The 19,111-nt window shown below is 36.8% G+C and overlaps 2 protein-coding genes across 5 annotated transcripts; both read left to right on the top strand.

The window, feature by feature from the left end:
• Positions 1-4,533, top strand: LOC114145477 (CD209 antigen-like). The gene is made up of 8 exons (XM_028019073.1): positions 1-80; positions 785-853; positions 1,006-1,062; positions 1,175-1,243; positions 2,639-2,692; positions 3,885-4,009; positions 4,146-4,246; positions 4,382-4,533. The coding sequence occupies exons 2-8, from the start codon at positions 787-789 to the stop codon at positions 4,518-4,520; spliced, it is 612 nt and encodes a 203-aa protein (XP_027874874.1). The 5' UTR covers positions 1-80; positions 785-786; the 3' UTR covers positions 4,521-4,533.
• Positions 4,534-8,352: 3,819 nt separating this feature from the next.
• Positions 8,353-18,552, top strand: LOC114143934 (CD209 antigen-like). 4 transcript variants are annotated; one of them, XM_028016346.1, is made up of 20 exons: positions 8,353-8,623; positions 9,119-9,202; positions 9,710-9,775; positions 10,512-10,580; positions 11,085-11,141; positions 12,585-12,647; positions 12,769-12,837; positions 13,049-13,105; positions 13,517-13,579; positions 13,721-13,789; positions 13,977-14,033; positions 14,465-14,527; positions 14,684-14,752; positions 14,843-14,959; positions 15,187-15,255; positions 15,889-15,945; positions 16,034-16,102; positions 16,492-16,625; positions 17,355-17,455; positions 17,773-18,552. In XM_028016346.1, exons 1-20 carry the CDS (start codon positions 8,503-8,505, stop codon positions 17,909-17,911), a joined length of 1,593 nt encoding a protein of 530 aa, XP_027872147.1. In that variant the 5' UTR covers positions 8,353-8,502; the 3' UTR covers positions 17,912-18,552. The 4 variants fall into 4 exon arrangements, with proteins under 4 accessions (XP_027872147.1, XP_027872148.1, XP_027872149.1 ...); XM_028016347.1 differs by having other exon boundaries at positions 8,354-8,623; positions 9,713-9,775; XM_028016348.1 differs by having other exon boundaries at positions 8,355-8,623; positions 14,903-14,959.
• The last annotated feature ends 559 nt before the right edge of the window (positions 18,553-19,111 follow it).

Raw genomic sequence — 19,111 nt, forward strand, 5'->3', positions numbered from 1 at the left:
TCAACTGTACAAAGTTGGCACAGTTGCCTTTGGACTTCTATCTCTTCTTCTGCTCGGTGTTATCATTTACGTTGCTTGCCGTAAGTAACCTTGACAACACATGCCCAAATATTTTACCGAAACATTACAATTCGGCTCAGAGATCACACGTCTCTGAACAATGCCTTTTAATGCAGATAGTCACTCAGTAATTTTGACGCACAACAAATTCTGGAGAGTGTTTGCAACATAGAATACACTATAGTGCCAATAGTGTTAACTCACTTTTCCATGTTGTTGAATTCAGGTTTTTCAACCACTTCCAGGGTCCAGGGTGTTTAAAATCCAACACAACACTGGTCTGTACAAAGGCTTGACCCCAACTTAATAAATAAAGTCTGTGTTTTCTGTTGGCCTGTAGAAGCCAGGCTTTCAGTATCTGACCTCACAAATGTATCGCCAGAAGAATCACACCTTCTTTGCAGATAGCATTCCCCAAAGAGTGGAAGGGCAACATCGTATTTAATCTTGTGGATTCAAACTGGGATGTCACTAAATTCTGCAAGCATCTGAAGGCAGATGAGTAAATGCTTCTGACAACAAAGGTTTAGTTTACTGCACATAAATTTGGCTCCTGATGGAGCTTTCCTGCTGGTGCTTGGTAACTTCTAGATGGGATAAAAAATTTTTTGGTCTTGTTATATAATTCAGAGTTATTTTGGTCTGTTTTCGTTCAACTCATGTTTCTGCTTCAGAACTGATAACTGATATATTTTTAGTGAAGATTATGAAAATGTTTTTTCAGATATGGAAGTGAGAAGTAGAACCTTAACAGAAGAGAGAAGTGAGCTCAAGAAGACACTGAATGACTTAGGTTGGTATAAAAGTGAAACTATCACTAATACTACCTGAATGATCATAAACCAAAAAGTGTAAAGATGATGTGCAAAGTGTCATCCTAAATTATTATCTAAATAGATATTCTACCAATACAATTCTACCTCAACATTTTCTTGAAAATCACAGTTTCGAAGCAAAATTCCTTGACTGAAGAGAGAGACAATTTGACGAGGATAAACTCTGGTAAGTATCACAATTAAACTCTTTTCAAAGTCCAGACAATTCAGTAAGATAGAGAAAAGACAAATATATAACTATATATTTTTTCTAATGAACACTTCTCATCATTTTTCAGATACTGAGGCCAGATTAACAGCAATCTCGCTGGAAAGAGATGAGCTGAAGAAGAGCCTCAACATTACAGGTGGGAATGCATGGCAGAAAATATGTGTATACATATTCACTAATTCTAAAATTCTTGTAGCTTTATTATAAAATCATGCCACATCTGTAATATATAGGCATCAAAATATTGTGATTTTAACGTTTATTCTTTTCCAAATCTGTCAGATTATCTGGGGGGAGGAAATGACCTCACGGACTTTAATTTTTCCATTTTGGGGTTAAAAATAAATTACATCTGTGTTGTAAGGTATTTTATTATCATCAAATTGTCTGTGTGTATTTATTTTGTCTTTCTTTTTTGCTATCAGCAAAAATGTATTTTTGTTTTTCAAGACCCAACAAATGAACTGCATTGACATCATCAGCTTGTACTACAGCAGAATCAAAATGTCAGCAATAACTCAACATTTGAACATTGAATAAAGACCTTTTTCTCTGGGATACCAGTGACGTGCGGTGAGGTTCATAGCTGGTGAGGCACTGACGTCATCAGAATCAGATTTGCAAATAGATGCATAGATTGACAGCAGTTTACAGGTTATGTTTCACTTCTGCATCCTTACACATACAAACTGTAGCTCACAAAACACACATTTCCTTAAAAAACAAAACAAAATAAATGTTATTACTGTCTTACCTAAGGTAAGACAGTAATAACATTAACATTAATAACATTACTGTCTTACCTGCTTCGATTGAAAGTCCACTTGAGAAAACTTTTTTAGTGTTGTAATGTAGTCATCCATGTCGAAAGTCGGGATAAGCGAGAGGAAAAAAATCACTATCTCCATTATAATCTATCGCTGCACTTGACTTGCTTCCCGAATCGTTTAGCCTAGCTCGCTGTCACTTACTCGGCAGTTGAGGAGTGAACAAGACGAACGTCTGGGATCTTGAGCGCCCCCTGCCATGAGGCAAGAGAACTGCCTGCCTCACCTCGAACCTGTTCTCTGCCGTTTATAATCGCTCATTACACGAAACACGTTACACAAACACAGTTGGTGACAAAAAGCACTGTACATTATATACATAAGCTAAATTATTGGAAATAAGTTCACATATTAAATTTGTTTAAACCATTTTATTGACGCCGTACAGCAACAGGCTCTCTCCGCTTAGCAGCCAGCGCAGAGCCAGGGGTTGCGCAATCCAAGGTGAGGCAGAGCTCGCTGCTGCCTCACCGGCATCGCTTCCAAGCATTTGAATGGGAAAATAAGAAAATTCAGCGATTTTGAACAAATAAAAATCGAAATTGGTGAAGCTACATGAAAAATAAATATTTTTTAGTACAAACCACCGGATGAATATAACAATTTAAATTACTTTATGATTATATATTTTCTTTCTTTCCATGATGGCAGGTGAGGCACTGCCTCACCTGCCTCCCCTGACCGCACGTCACTGTGGGATACAGATTCCCAGCTTCGCTCAGTGACTGAAGAGAGAGACAGGTTGATGGTGAAAATTGGTGAGCAATACTTTTATAAACAAATATCATAATACATGTAAATTAATACAAACACAAAATATGGAGGAAGTAGAGATTTTAGGTCTGTACGTTGTTCTCTATGCTTGACTGATAAACAAGTCTCTGGTCGCTAGGTGGCAGCAGTGTTCAAGTTAATCAATAGGGTGCCTGTTCAAGCCAGTAGAAGAAGTAGCCGACAGAGACGCGTTTGGTGTAACCGAGCTGAGAGAGAGACCGATATAAGCGCGGATGTTTTGAACAGTAACTACAGAGATGGAGATGTTTGTGACAATGAAAACAAAAATGGCAGCAAAGGTTAGTAACGGAAGTAGTTTTAAGGCAATAATTTTTTTAAAGTAGCCTACAATAATTACGTCACAATATTAGAGAAACAAAGTCATATTATGAGAGTAATAATTTTATGCTGTGTTAAAAGGTTAAGTGTTTCCTTAATTGTAAAACCAGTGCCAACTATAATTTCACCAGATCCTCAGTACTCCTCATTTTGATGCAGTTTGGTGAAGAGTTGCCATAAAATTTAGACTTTATTCTTTATTCTCAATTGTTCAAAACAAGCAAACAAATAAACTTTTTAAATTTTATCTATGGTGAAAAAGTTCCCGTCGCTTTTCTCTGATCTTCTGATCACCAGTCGTTGCCCTTCATCAACCAGCATGTGAACCGAATATCCCCAGTAGTGTCGATTAAATTATTGAGTTAATAAAATGATCTTGGACATTGTCTTGAGCCTTAAAATATTAAAATGAGCTGCAATATTTTATTAATTTTTTTTATTATCAGGTCAGAGAATGCTGGTCCCAGTGGTTTTTGCAGATAAATGATTAAATATCATATTCTGAATAGTATTTCAATTCAAGGGTGGAGGGGGCATGAAAACAAATGTCTGATCCTCGGCCTTGAACCAAGAAATAAAAGTTGGACTATTTTTTTTTTTTTTTTTATTAAATGAAGCTGGTAGTTCTGTGCTTTGGATATTTTGCAAACTCACAAACTTGCTAGTCCCAGTCTGAACTTTCATATTTCCATAGTTACATTTACTTGACAGTGTATATAGTCAGTCAGTACTTGAATGTTTGACTATTATTTTTTTTCTATTTGGTGTTTTTTGCCACAAGTTGAAATCTTTAACAGCAAGTTAAATTTCTGATTTTTCCCCAAAACGTTTAACTAGGATGGAGGATTTTCAGAGGCAGTGCGTACTACATGTCTTCTACAGAAAAGACTTGGCAGGAAAGTAGAACCTACTGTCAGTCCGTAGGTGCGGACCTGATAATTATCAACAGCAAAGAAGAACAGGTGTGTGGGCAAATGTACATTTGCATGCTTGATAGATATTTGACACGCTTAATTAAAATTAAAAGTACAACAGCAAATAAAAGCAGACGTCATTGAGGTGATAGTTCAACATCAGATTTCGCTCTTTGTTTCTTAGAACTTTGCAAACAGTTTCCAGACGTACATGTGGATCGGCTTAACTGACTCAGAGACGGAGGGAAGATGGAAATGGGTGGATGGGAGTCCACTGACCACAAGGTTAATTTCCTTACACTTTAAACAAATCTTTTGTTTTCTTTTTTACCTCTGCTTTTTTTTTAATCACAATGTGAAAATATTTTGTCACAACATTCACACAAAAATGTCAATCTTGATCCTTTCTGATTTTTTTAGCTACTGGTACGACGGTGAGCCGAATGGTAACACAGTAGAAAACTGTGGTGAAATAAAGACTTTCACCGCAGAGAGAAGCTGGAATGATGGAACATGTTCTCGCTCACTTAAATGGATTTGTGAAATGAAGCTTTCCTAATAGTAGTGCTAATAGGAATAATAACAGTAGTGCTTGCTGTTGCTTTTATTGTGACAAAAGGTCAGCTTTCCGTTACATGCTGTGGCATGTTTTAGATTCCCTCATTCTGTTAAATTAATTCTCATTACATTATGTGTTTTTAATCAATGTCCGCCTTGTCAAAGTGGTGATATTACTAATGAATAGCAGAACTAATGTAATTAGCTGCAACAAATGAGTGCATTTACGGTAAATTTCCAGAGATTTGAGTGTTTATGAATGTACACACTGACCTTATTCTATTCTATGTACATCGGTTTGCTTGTCAGGTTTGTTTACATAGGACATTTTAGCAAGAATTATAAAACAAGCTGTAAACATTACGTTTTGTCATATGTCACCCTTAAAATTATCAAGCAAATCAATGTTTAACTTACTATTAATCAAATGCAACCTGAAACAGGTGGGGCTTTTGGCCTTGTTTTAAAGGAAGTCAGTGTTTCAGCTGTTTTGCAGTTTTCTAGAAGTATGTTCCAGATTTGTGGTGCACAACAGCTGAATGCTGCTTCTCCATGTTTGGGGATGCAGACCAGAACCAGAAGACCTGAGTGGTTAGGACGGCAGATGAAGACAATCCTGACTCAAAGAAAACACCAGATTCTCCAAACAAATCACTAGGAACAACTGATCAGGGCGTCTCTTTGACATCTTGACCTGCTCTGACTGGCTTGACCCTTAGTCACCAGCCTCAAACGCCTCTCTCCTCCAGAAGTCCATAACAAGTCAGTCACTACAAATCAAGCAGTAACCTAAAGGACAGATGTCCTACAGGATAATCATGTCAGTGTCAAATTTATTTATATAGCACTTTAAAAACAGGTGTAAAACTGCACCAAAGTGCTGTACAAGAACAACAATAACAAATGAATAAAAACAGAATATCAAAACACTAGTTCAAATAAATGCCAAAGAATAAAAATGAGTTTTGAGAAGCGATTTAAAATTGTCCAGGCCGTGGGCAGATCTAATTTGGAAAGGTAGATTGTTCCATATGAGCGACGACAGAAAAAGCCCAATCTCCTTTCCTCTTAAGTCGGGTCCGAGGAACTGATTGTTTGATTGTAGGGTTCTGGACACAGACTGAAATTTTAAAAGGTCCCGAAGATAAGAGGGAGCTAACCCATTTAAAACTTTATAAGTTAATAAAAGAATCTTAAAATCTATTCGATAAAAGACGGGCAACCAATGTAAAGAGACCAGTATGGGCCTTATATGGTCACGCTTCCTGGTTCTTGTAAGAAGTCGTGCTGCTGCGTTCTGGATCATTTGAAGTCGCTGCATCTGTGATTTATCCAGGTCTCTATATAGTATAATGAATTGCAATAATCCAAATGAGATGTAATGAAGGCATGGATAAGTCCTTCAAAGTCCTTAGAACAAAAATAAGATTTAACTTCTGCTAAAATCCGCAGGTGATAAAAACTTGATCTAGCAACAGAGCTAACTTGTTTATCTAGCTTTAAACAACTATCAAAAGTAAAACCGAGATTCCTAATAGAGGTCTGACAAAACCGAGCTAAAGAACCAAGAGTCAGATCTGGATTTGTAGTGTGAAGACTTTGACCAAATAATACAACTTGAATTTTACTTTGATTGAGGTGAAGAAAGTTTTGTTCCAAGATTTGACTTCAGCTAAACAATCTTATCAATAGCCAAAGAGATTCATTTTTACCATTTTGTAGTTTAAGGGGCATATAAATCTGGGCGTCAGCGGCAAAGCAATGAAATTAAACGTTAAACTTATGGAAAATCTGACCATGAGGCAATAAATATACGATAAACAAAATGGGACCTAAAATTGAGCCTTGGGGGACGCCATTCTTTAAAGGTTTGGCCCCAGAACAGCATTGGTCAAGATGAACTGAGAAAGTTCTGTTTTCTAAATAACATTTAAACCATTCAAATACTGGGCGTCTCAGGCCAACACAATGTTTTAATCTATATAAGAGAATCTGATGATGTACAGTGTCAAATGCAGAGCTCAGATCTACAAGTAATAAAACTGCTACATTGCCTGAATCAACTGTTAAAAGAAGATCATTATACACTCAAAGCAAAGCTGTTTCAGTGCTATGAGCAGCTTTAAACCCAGGCTGAAATTTCTCAGTTATATTATTGTCTTTTAAAAACATTTCAACATTTTAATCCACGGGTAAGGTGGATTAAATATTAACCTGCTGTGTATTTGTTTTGGGGGGTTTTTCTACTGGATAAGATGAAAATCCTCTATAGTTTATGATCCATCAAAACAATAGAGCATCCAGCCATTAAAATTGCCATTGTAATTACATTATGGCATGAGGATCTAAAATGGCTTTAGAGCATGTCGGTAGGTTTTATTTAAAATATCTTTTTCTCTTTATACATATTTGTTTGCAAAGACCCGCCTCCTGGCTCTGATTGGTTGGGTTTGACTGAAAGCAATGCATTTCTGCAGACAGCTATAGTAGCTCAGGGAGGAGGTGGAGGAACTCAGTCTTGTCACAGATTACTTGTCAAATATTACACTGTCGGGACAAGGTGACAGTTTTTAACAAATTTGCAAAAATATATATATACATTTTGTAAACATTGCACACTGTTGCTTTAAGTCAGAGTACTATCAAAACTTAGAGCAGGTCATCAATTCAACTGTGCAGTAATTAAAGCTTATCCAATACATAATGATTCCACATTTTAAATACTTCAATAATACTGACAAGCTAGTCACTATCAGTCCTGAGTCTGTAAAGGAGACAAGGTTACTCTGCTACAAGCGTCAGATGAGTTTATTTACAATCAAACAAACTCCTTCCGCATATACTGTAAAATTTTCCATGTATTTGTTTCTGTGCTAAAAAGAAACCTCATAATTAACAGTAACTGCAACTCCAGGGAATGCATGTCAATAGTTTTGAATTATTCAACCGAGTTTGCAGTAGTTAAAAGAGGAAGAGCAAGTGATTCTGCTGCGTCTTGCAAAGCCGTCTCAGAGTTTTTGTTTAGTCGCGTCTTGTGGTTCTTGCGTTTGATCTAAATACAGCCTGTCTGACAATATGACATGGGCTAAAAGATCTCAAAAACATACCGTGTGCTGATCTAGTGAAACTCAGGAATTGGTATGAAACAAAGTCAATTCTTTTCAACGATAAGAGCCTGAACAAAAAGGAAAGGAAAACAAGAACAGAAAACATTAACTCACATTTGCCAAAAAAGCATGAATTCTGTTCTCCTGCTGAACATGCTGAAGGAGAACATCATCAGTTTATGACTCTGAGCTCAAGCACACCAGAGTTTTGAGTCAAAACAAGCGACTAAATCAACCTCTGGATGGAAAGAAATTCAAGGTACCATAGTGGTCTACGCAAAGTCTGGATATAAATCCAACCGAGAAGCTTTGACCCGACCTTAGAGCAACGTGGCCAAGTTAAAACTGCAAATTGGGGGAGGATGAAATTCCTTAACAAGAATACAGAAGTTTTATTGCGGCTTAACGCAAATGCTTGACTGCATCTATCGAAACCAAGGCTGGTATGAGCAGTTATTGGGTTTAGAGCCAATTATACAATTAAACTGGGGTAAAACTGGGTTGTGGGTCTTTAAATTAAATAAAAGCTGCAGTCTGAGAGACCAATAGTCTGTCTTAGCTTAAAATGACTTACTACTACTATGAATACTTGGTCTGTGTGGTTTTCAGTTAACACACAGACCATATGCATATTGCAAGTCCAGCAAAAAAATGTGCAAGATCCTGAATTTTAAAGAAAATTTTTTTTTTTTGCTTTTGTTTTTTCTTTCACAATTTTTGTAAAGCTGTGATGATGGGAAAGTGGTACTTCCAATGAATGAGGAAGAAATTTTCACACAAAGATTGCTTCAGCATCTCTGCTCGTCATCAAGGACCAAGTGTGGCCTTCAGCAGGGACTTATAGATCGAGACCTTGCTTTATAAAACAAATCAGAGATGGTTCTCCACAGAGAGCACTATGGACGTTCTGTGGCGTATGAGAAATTCAGCGATACGCTTTATGCCAGCAACGATGGACCGGAGAGCTGCTCAGATAATCACAGCAAAGCCACTTTGGGTAAGAGGAAAAAAAAAAGTTTCTTCAATAATAATTTGCCAGGTCGGTTTAAAACATGACTTATTTACGGCAGTGCTTACTCTGCTCTTATTTTAAATTGAACAATAATGGCAAATAATGTGAAACTAAGGAAGCATGTCTTTAAGACATATATTGTGTCGGTTTTAGATAGAAAAAATATTAAAATCATAAAAGTAAAAAAAAAAAAAGTCTGTCGATTTTCATTTGTTGGGCACAAAACTTTCGTCACAAATGAACCTAATTGTAAAAAATCTTAAGTCAAATCTTTTGAGTGGAAATTATCAAGAGCCTTGAGTTCATCTATTTATACTTTTGCGTTTTTATCCTAAATGAATACCTGCTTTGCTTTTTGTTCTTTTTTTTTTACATTTTTAGCTGAGACTTGTTTGTGAAATCCTTCACAGTGGATGAATTTGCAATGTTTACCTCTGATGTCCTCTTGGCGTTTTAAATCGTCCACCCGTGTTTTCACAGAACTTAAGCGGTACAAGTTGGCCGCAGCCACCCTTGGACTTTTGTGTCTGCTGCAGCTAAGTCTTATCATTTCTCTTGCTCTTTGTAAGTAAACCTTGACGATTCACTTTCTGATTTGGAAATTCTGTTTCTGCACGTCGTGTGCTGGTAAATTGCAGCACACGACGTGCAGAAAGTGTTTGTTTTTTTGTTTTCTTTTGGGATGCCTCATGCAAAACACAATTGACGTCAGCACAAAACATTTGTTTGTATTTCATTCATTAAAGAACACCTATTCAATTCTGAAGAACAGTGAGGATGTATTTCAGCCTGAGGGAGAAAATAAAACGCTCATCCCATGAAGCCTCATGCCACACGTTTGTCTCACTCAGTTCTGTTACAGGGAAGTGGCTCCTGTGACATTTACATTTGCGAAACAGACTATGACAACCACAAGTTACTCAATAGTATTAACGTGTAAAAGGTTTTTCACTTTTTGAGTGTTGAAAACTCCTGACGTTTTCTGTGAAGATGACTTTTCAGACATTACACAATATCAAATGCATGCATTCTGGTGGTGAGAAAAACATAAAACTACTCTTCTTTGCCTAGCAGCAGCTTCCAGCAATAAGAGTCTGATTGAGGGGGAGAAAAATGAACTGAAGACACTCAACTCTGGTGAGCATAATGAACGCATGATGCCGACAGCCTGAATGCAGGGATCCAGGCAATATGAAGTAGAGACGCACCACGTTGGATTTTTGGTCAATATCCGATAAACTCATTTGGCCGATAACCAATACCAATAATTTTTTTCCTTCTGTGCAATTAAAATACTGCAATATTTTTGTCAATTTAGCTTGCTAACAAAAGCAAATGCTAAAAAGGAGGCTGAAATGATGAAAATGATTTAACACTTTCAACTTGCATTATGTTTAATGTCAAAATTATTCATAACATTTATTAATTTGCTCTCTTTAAGTGCGAAGCACATCAGTCGTGAATTAATGCTTCTTAACAGTTTCTTAGTGTGCTGCAGGCATCATTGTCACTGGTTTGTCAAATAAAAACGCCTTTTATATTTGTGAATTATTTAGACTAAGTGGCCGATGGCCGATATTAACTTTTACAGCTAATATCGGCCGATACCCATACCATGCCAATAATATTGTGCATCCCTAATATGAAGTTTTCTCTAAGTTGTCTGTATGCTGCTTTTAAAGTGAATTTATGTTTTAGGGAGGAGTACAGTAAATCTTTGTCCAAAGGTTACTTTTAGTTTGTTTGAGTTTGCCAGTTTTATAGAAAATATCGGCAAACAATTTTTTAAAATAGGAAAAAATGTCTGATTGGTATGGAGAAACAAAAAATAGAGTAATCTGTGTAATTGGAGCTGTTGTTCTTTTTGTCTTAGGCCTCAATGCCAGGAATAAAAACCTGACAACAGAAAGAGAGCAGCTGAGGAGGAATCTAAGTGACTTTGGTAAGCATGATTATGAAACTACACCAACCACAAACCATAATGACCCAACAACATTAAACATTAATAATAAATTACACTATTACAGCAGATTTAATCATACATATAAAGAGAAAACAGGGCCATATTAAGTTATATAGCTAAAGCTGTCCTAGCAAAAGGGTCAACTACAGAATTCCAATTGACGTAAAAATACAAAAATGTCTCATATCTAGAGCGAGCACGAACACTGAAGAAATTAACTCACTTAATTACCTCATTCTGGCTGCATAAAAATAACAAATCTTGATGTAGAAAACAAAACATAAAAAGAAAATGTTGACGTTTTCTAATAGTCTCAGAGTGAAGCTTGTGAAAGTCCCAGATCTGAAGCTGTAGACTTTCTGAAAAGTGAAAAAGTAAAGATCTCATGCAGTTAATAATGTTCTACATAAAATATTAGATGTTATTCACAAACGTTAGAGAAAAACAAAACAATTTACCAAACGTGTGTCATTGTTTTTATAGTTTCACAACATAATTCTCTGACTAAGGAGAGAGATGAGCTAAAGAAGACCAACCTTGGTAAGTATGACTATTGGGAAAGACTGTGTGATAGCGAACAATTATATTATATTTAATATAATTGTTAAAATGTAAATGTCGTGTTGGTCGTCCCAGAAGCTCAGTGCATGTGCTCAGCGTCACATCCAAATGTTGTCTTTGCAAGATAGGTTCAGGAGTTCTGTCAGCATTGCTGCAGAGATTGAAGAGGTCAGGGGTCAGCCTGTCAGTGCTCAGATCATGCCACACACTACATCCGACTGGTCTGCATGGCTGTCACCCTAGAAGGAAGCCTCTTCTGAAGTCCGTACACAAGAAAGCCCCGCAAACAGTTTGCTGAAGACATGTCAACAAAGGACATGGATTACTGGAACCAGGTCCTGTGGTCTGAGGAGACCAAGATTAATTTGTTTGGTTCAGATGGTCTCCAGCATGTGTGGCTGCAATCAGGTGAGGAGTACAAAGAGAAGTGTGTGATGCCTACAGTCAAGCATGGTGGTGGGAATACCATGATCTGGGGTTGCATGAGTGTAGCAGGTGTTGGGGAGTTACATTCCCTGAACTCCAATCTGTACTGTGAAATACTGAAGCGGAGCCTGATCCCCTCCCTCTGGAAACTGGATCACAGGGCACGATAATGACCCCATATACCTCTAAGACGACCACAGCTTTATTGAAAAGGCTGCAGGTAAAGGTGATAGACTGACCAAGCATGTCCAGACCTAAACCCAACAGAACATCTTTGGAACGTTCCTCCAACATCCAAGCGGAAGGTGGAGGAGCGGCAAGTCTTGAATAGTCGCCAGCTGCGTGATGTCATCATGGAGGAGTGGAGAAGCATTCCAGTGGCAACCTGTGAAGTTGTGGTAAACTGCAAGCCCAGCACAGTTAAGGCAGTTTTGGTAAATAATGCTGGCCATACAACATATTGACACTTCAGGAACTTTCACTAAGGGGTGTACTCACTTTTGTTGCCAGTAGTTTAGACATTAATGGTTGCATATAGAGCTATTTTGAGAGAAGAATAAATTTACACTGTTATATGAGCTGCAAAGAGACTGCTTTTCATTGTGTCAAAGTCCCATGAGAAGATGTACTTAAATATCTGCAGAAATGTGAGGGGTGTACTCACTTTTGTGGTACACTGTATATGCTAGTATGACTGTTTTTTGTCAGGTAAAAATAAAAGTGAGACTGAAGACTCAAGAAGACTGAAATCAAAAGGAAAGGAACTTCAAAAACACACAAGCTTAACGGTGTGCACACCATACAAGTTTTTAATTAATACCTCAGTTGAAGTTGTGTTACTTGAAATGTACAGTTTATATGTCAAATTACGTACATGTAGCAGTCAGACTGACATTATTCTACAAATGTTCTTTTTTTTAAGAAGCGTCTTATCAGGGTTGCATTCACTTTTAAGCGTGCAAAAAAGAGTGAAATTGTTGTGAAATTGTCATTTAGGTTTCTTGTCCAATCTAAAAAATCTGACTGCAGAGAAGGAAATGCTGCTCAGAACTATCAAAGGTAAGCCCGTCAGTGCTGCTTACATACATATTAAACTTACACAAAGAGGAAACATTTAAGATGACTTTGATATCCATTGTCACTATCATTATTACTATTACGAGGAGTTTTTATTTTCCAGGCTCTGAGGCTGATAACAAAAATGTGACTGAACAGAGGGATGAGCTGAGGAAAGAACTTAAAAACCTCAGTAAGTAATTAAAACACAGAAAACGTCCTGGGGCCTCTCTGTTAGCGCATACATTGCTGATTACAATTTTAACACAAAATAAACGCTGTACAGCTCAAGAAATAATATTTTTATCTGAATGTGTAGGATTCTTAAACATTTCTGCTATGAGCTGTAGATGTGCTGCAATCGCTGGCAGTAGTGTGACTAACTTTTCCTCTCACGACAACAGCCTTGGAGTTCAGTTTCCTGACTGAGGAGAGAGACGAGTTGAAGGAGATTAATCTTGGTACGTTTGCTGATGACTGTGTATTGATTAAGACTCCCTACTCATGGGATCAAGGCTGCATTACAGCCTCTAGTCCCTTCATGGCAGTTTGATTGTGGCTGGATTGGGTAAATTCATTACTCCTTGTTTCATTTGGAAAACAGTCAGTAATACTTTTCAAAAATTAAACACGTTGGATGCTGCTTTTTAACTTTGTAGCTGAAGCTTTGCCGTTTAGCAGAAAGTGATCAACACAGCAATTCCCAAAATAATCCATTTTCATCCATGCTTACTGTGTTTACTTATTAGTTTTCTTAAAACTAGTGGGGTTCAAAACAATTAACCTAAAACGACGGTTTATCGTTAAATGTTTCTACAAGTTTCATGATAAAATTTGGCTAAAGTCGGTAAACCTGTTAAACTTCAATGCAGGTATCGAGGCAAATCTGAAAAACCTGACCGACGTGGGAGAAACGCTGATCAGAACCATCAATGGTAAGTAGTTCTTTTTTTTTTTTTAATCACAAATTCTCAAAACTAAACATAAAAACGTTTACTAGGAGTCACACTGGCAATCCTGTGTCCGGTTTATCCATACCAAATGTTCAAAAATAATTACAACGGTTCCATTTTCAGTCACCGACGCCATCAATAAAAATTTGACTGAAGAGAGAGACGAGCTGAGGAAAGATCTCAACAACCTTGGTAGGTAATTATAAGAAAACAAAATGAGAAGCGATCAAACAAGTGGTAATATGGTTCCTTAATGCCTTCAGCCGTGCATATTTCAGCATAAGAAACTCAACTGATCTGACATCTTTCTACACGTTCCGTGTGTGTTTGTGTCACACTATGGCAATAATGTGATACAATTGTTTCTATCAAATAACAGCTTCACATCTTAGTTCCCTGACTAATGAGAGAAACGAGTTGAAGCGGTTAAACTCTGGTAAGTTCGTTGACACGTTGTTGACCGTAATTGAGTCATTTATCGTATTATGAAATATTTATTCAGCAAAGATACAATAACATGTAAAAAGTCTGATAGGAACAGCAAAAATATAAATTATCAGTCCATCTGATAATGCTTTTATGTGCAGCGGTAAGAGGAACAATTAATGTTTCACTGTCTGAGCTAAAACATTAATTCATTAATCCTATATTTATGACAAACTATATGATTTCAGGTGGGAATCTGTTTTCTTTTAGCTTTTCTGCATTTATTTATGTATTTCAAATTCAGGGTTCAAGATGAAAAAAATTAATTCACAAGAAATGATTTCATGTTTTTATGTTTAATAAACTATGTTAATGAAGTACTTAGCTTAAAGGCAGTATGGCAGAGGGAATAGTTTTTAATATTGTGGATATGTCTTGCAGACATTGAGGCCAGTCTGAAAAATCTGAGTGAAGAGAGTGAAAAACTGATCCAAACCATCCAAAGTAAGTTTGAAATTCACTGCACTCACTGCGATTCAGAGAGGAAAGTACAAGTTTTTATCACCAGTCAGAGAACAACTTACTGCAATAAAGCATTAGTTTGTGCGATGAATAATTTCTTCCATGTGTCAAACTCCAGTTATCTGTATCCTCTTTCAGACATTGAGTCCGATCACAAAAACGTGACCGGAGAGAGAGACGACCTGATGAGGGAGCTGAATGTGTTTAGTAAGTATTGGAGGATTTTTCAATTTTGAGTCAAGAAATAAAACAATGAACTGTAAAGTCACAAAACAAACTGATCTAACGTCATTTCAGAAATGTCATTTCTTTTCTTTTCTTTTTTTTTGTGGATTATCTTTCCCCTTAAAATCACAGCTTCACAGCTTGCCTCCATGACTAAGGAGAGAGATGATCTCAAGAAGATTAACTCTGGTAAGTGTAATCATTAAAATATATATATATATATATATATATATATATATATATATATATTGTGTGTGATTATATTATTTCTTTCCCTCTCTATCAAAAAATACATGCATGCTGCTCCTTCTTTGGTTCCTGAGGGAATTTCTTCTTGTAGCAAAATGTCTGTATAACTTAAATGATGTTGTTCTAGTGACACCTGCCTGCTTTTGTGAGTAATAACTGTGTTTCAGATATTGAAGCCAATAGCAACACGTTGAGAGAAGACAAGGATGTACTCAACAGGAAGCTGAATGATTTGGGTTGGTATAAAAATAAAGTTCTAACTATCAGAAGTCCTTACGATGGCCAGAAAGTAAAGTAACGTAAAGCGTGTCGTTCTTTTACGTCCATCGCTGGTACACTGCAAAAACACAAAACCGTTTCAAGTATTTTTGTCTCGTTTCTAATGTAAATATCTCAGTATAATTGAAGTAAGACTAACTTACAAGCAACTTTTCACAGCGACGTAGGAGCTGGCTTTTAAGTTAATTTCTCCTTAATAATGATAAACAAACATACTAATTCCACTGGCAGATTTTTATATTTATAGCCTGGAAAAATGTCTTGAATCAACAATGAGAGATTCAGGTTCTGTCCTTGGGACATTTATCCAAAAGTATCATATCTTTCATTGTTTTTTACCCTGTGTGAATAAAACACGATAAAGTCGATCTTGTTCACCCAGCTCTTGTTTTAAAATTGTGTTAAAGTTCAACTCAGCCTGAGAAACGAAAAGTTTAAAGACATCAAGAAAAAACCTGAAAATGCACCAGATTGTCACTGTTTGTGACATTTAAAGTCAGAGGTCTTATAACATGTAACTCTGAAATGTCCATCCAAACAATGGCAATAACTCACATTAACATGGGATAACCTTTTCTTGAAAATTACAGAATCCAAACAGAATGCCTTGACTGAAGAAAGAGACACTTTGAGGACAGCAAAGTCGTGTAAGTATCAGAATCAATCTCCTCATTTCAGGTGTTTAACGTAATGTAATGTAATGTAATGTAATGAGTAACGCACATTGTGTTTCAGACATTGAGGCCATGTCCAGAACAATCAGTCAGGAAAGAGATGAGCTGAAGGCAAAGATCAACACTTTAAGTGGGTATAAAGATTTCATCACAGCGTGTACAATTTGCACAGGAATTAATAAACACAAATATAACGAGTTGCAATGTGCAAATAACACAATTTGAGCAGTGGTACTGTTCATTTTTTCCACACTTTATCATAGTCATCATGTAACTGCTGTTAATTAACTGTAATTACATGTTAATTACAGCTCATTCACATAGAATAGCACATTCTATGTGAATGAGCCCCGGATGCCCATGCTTTAATATGAACATAGTCTTTAGATGTTTCCTGTGTGGTCTGCTTCATATTCATATTTCTTCCCATCTTTGGCTTATTTAAACATCTTGGTTTTCTCCTTTGTCCTTTGACCCCTTAATTTTCAGTCATTTAAGATTGTCTGTTTATCCTTCCAGATCAACCAGGATGGGTGCTTTTTGAAGGCAGTGCGTACTACGTTTCTTCTGGCAAAAAGACCTGGCAAGAGAGCAGAAATTACTGTCAGTCAAAAGGTGCAGACTTGATGATCATCAACAGCAGAAGCAAACAGGTGTGTTCAGGCACCTGCAGAGGGGCGAAGGGGGCTTGAGCCCCTGCCCCTTTTATCCTTGATGCCCCTAGTGCATCAAGGAGTTGTTTTTTGGCTTTTCCAAAAAAAAAATTTCATTTTTTACATTTTTAAAAAAATCTGTATGTTAGAAGGACTGCTTTTGCCCCTCAGCAATAATATTTAGCTAAATGTAATAATTTAACAAAAATGAACTAGTCTGGCTGCCCTCAGTCTAATAATGACTCTCAGAGCCTCCATGTTGTTCAGACTAACGGGTCCATGGTGAGGAGGAGGCGGATCTGTGTCCTCTAACTATCAAATTATGGGCAAGAATATATTTTTTCACACACTGGTTTGTGAATAAAAACGTAGAGACCCTCCAAAGGTCTCTGCACGGCCCTGGGTGTGTGTTTACTCCTCTTTATGACCTTCATCCTTACACCTGGCAGATTTAGGTTGAAAGTAATATTTCAGATTGATTAACTTGTTTCTTCTGACTTGAATTATTGTTAATGTTCTGGAGTCACCTCTGGAAACTGGAGGCGGAGCAAAAGATTACGCTGATGGAAAGCAAACTTTCCCACCTCAAAGCTTTGCTTTTATCACCACTGATTGCTCACTAAGAATTGAAATACGAGACTCTGCCAGGAGTGTGAATAATTTAGTTCTTCACTCTACCAATCAAAGCTGCTGGCTTTTTTAATGTTGTGAATAAAATTTGTTTCCAAGGTTTATGGAAACAAGTTTCAGAAGTACATGTGGATTGGACTGACTGATGGAGAAACAGACGGAACATGGAAATGGGTAGACGGGAGTCCAGTTACCACGAGGTAAATTTGTTTCATTACTACATAAACATCCATTTTTCACAGTTCTGCTAAGATCTATATTATTCTATATCTTATTGTAAGAAATCAAGTAAACAAAGAAATACATTTTCTGATGCACTGCGTTGTCTTTATTTCATATTTCAAAGGGCAAAATGAATCATTTCTGGATAGCAAATGTTTTTTTGTTTTTTTTACTTTGGTTCATATTTAGGTGACTTCCTTGACCTTATTATGTGTCACAAAGTTGTTTTTTTGTGTGATTTGTCCAGTCCACCCAGTTTCAGAAATTGTACTGAGTGAAGTTTTCTTTTTTTTAGCTACTGGACAGTTGGCGAGCCAAATGGTAAAACACTGGAGAACTGTGGGAACATAAAGACTTACACTACGGAGAATAGCTGGAACGATGAACTCTGCTCCCATTCCCTCAACTGGATCTGTGAATTAAAGCTAATCTAGTAACTGATTCATATCACATAAACAAAAAAGACAAACATAAAAAAAAACCACTTATTAAAACTCTCTCATGTTGATAATATTTGCACATTTGTCTGCTTTGTTTGGATGTGATGTTCTGAAGGTGATACTGGAGATGCACCGATCCACATTTTGTGAGCGATTTCAAATCTTTGGTTTTTGATCAAAGTTTGACCCGCTGAGTCTGATTTTAAATTTCTCTTATAAAAACATTCAGTGTTTGTTTCCACACTCCCTGCAGTGAGTTGTCTTTAATTGTTAATATTACAAGTAGAGGCAACTACAGAGGTGTAAAAAATCATTGTTTTCCAAGAATAAAAGTTCATTGTGATAATCAATTTATTCTAATGATAAATTCTAACAGATGGTTTTTGTAAACCCCAAAGCTGACATGGTTTGTATTGTTAATTTTTCTGTTTATTTTATTGTTTTTTCTTAATTACGGTTCCATGATAGGATCAATGGACATCAGCAGGTTTTAATTCTGAGTAAAGCATTATTCTGGTCATGTGACCTTTTATCAGCTGTTACATTAAGATTAAATAAGTTCAGCAACAAGTTTCTGCCTCAGCAGGTCGTCAGGAGTTCAAACACAAATAAACCACATGATGTGAAGTAAAATAGTTCTACGTTTCATTTATTACTAAATGTCAGTGGACGTGAAATCATTTTTTTTTAAAGCTGTGCTTCATTTTTTGGGGGTTAAACAGAGAGAATATTTTAGTTTTGATATTACAGGGTGTGTAGATAACGGAGGAGGAAAATGAGGAAGATCTTCCAGCTTGATCAGCATTGATGAGTTTAAGCAACGTTGGTGAAAAGTGAACAATAAAAGGGACAACTCTGCCACAGACCAGAACCATTTGAGGTCAACACCTTCCTGTGGTTTTATCAGAGCCCGGCTCCTAAAACATGGAGTCGTTTTTAAGCGATGAAGAACATGAAATGTCTTCGCTACATGAGAGCAGCAGCTCTGTTTCAGCCAGGAATGGTGCGTTCAAGAGCAGCTCCAGTAAAGACAAAGCCGCTCATACACATGGTGATTATAATTTTTCTCATTTTTCCAGGTCATTTATTTATATATATTTGGTGTATAACATACAGTACAGACCAAAAGTTTGGACACACCTTCTCATTGAATTCAATGAGAAAGTGTGTCCAAACTTTTGGTCTGTACTGTAT

This window comes from Xiphophorus couchianus, chromosome 5 (genome assembly GCF_001444195.1).
Source record: "Xiphophorus couchianus chromosome 5, X_couchianus-1.0, whole genome shotgun sequence".
NCBI lineage: Eukaryota > Metazoa > Chordata > Actinopteri > Cyprinodontiformes > Poeciliidae > Xiphophorus > Xiphophorus couchianus.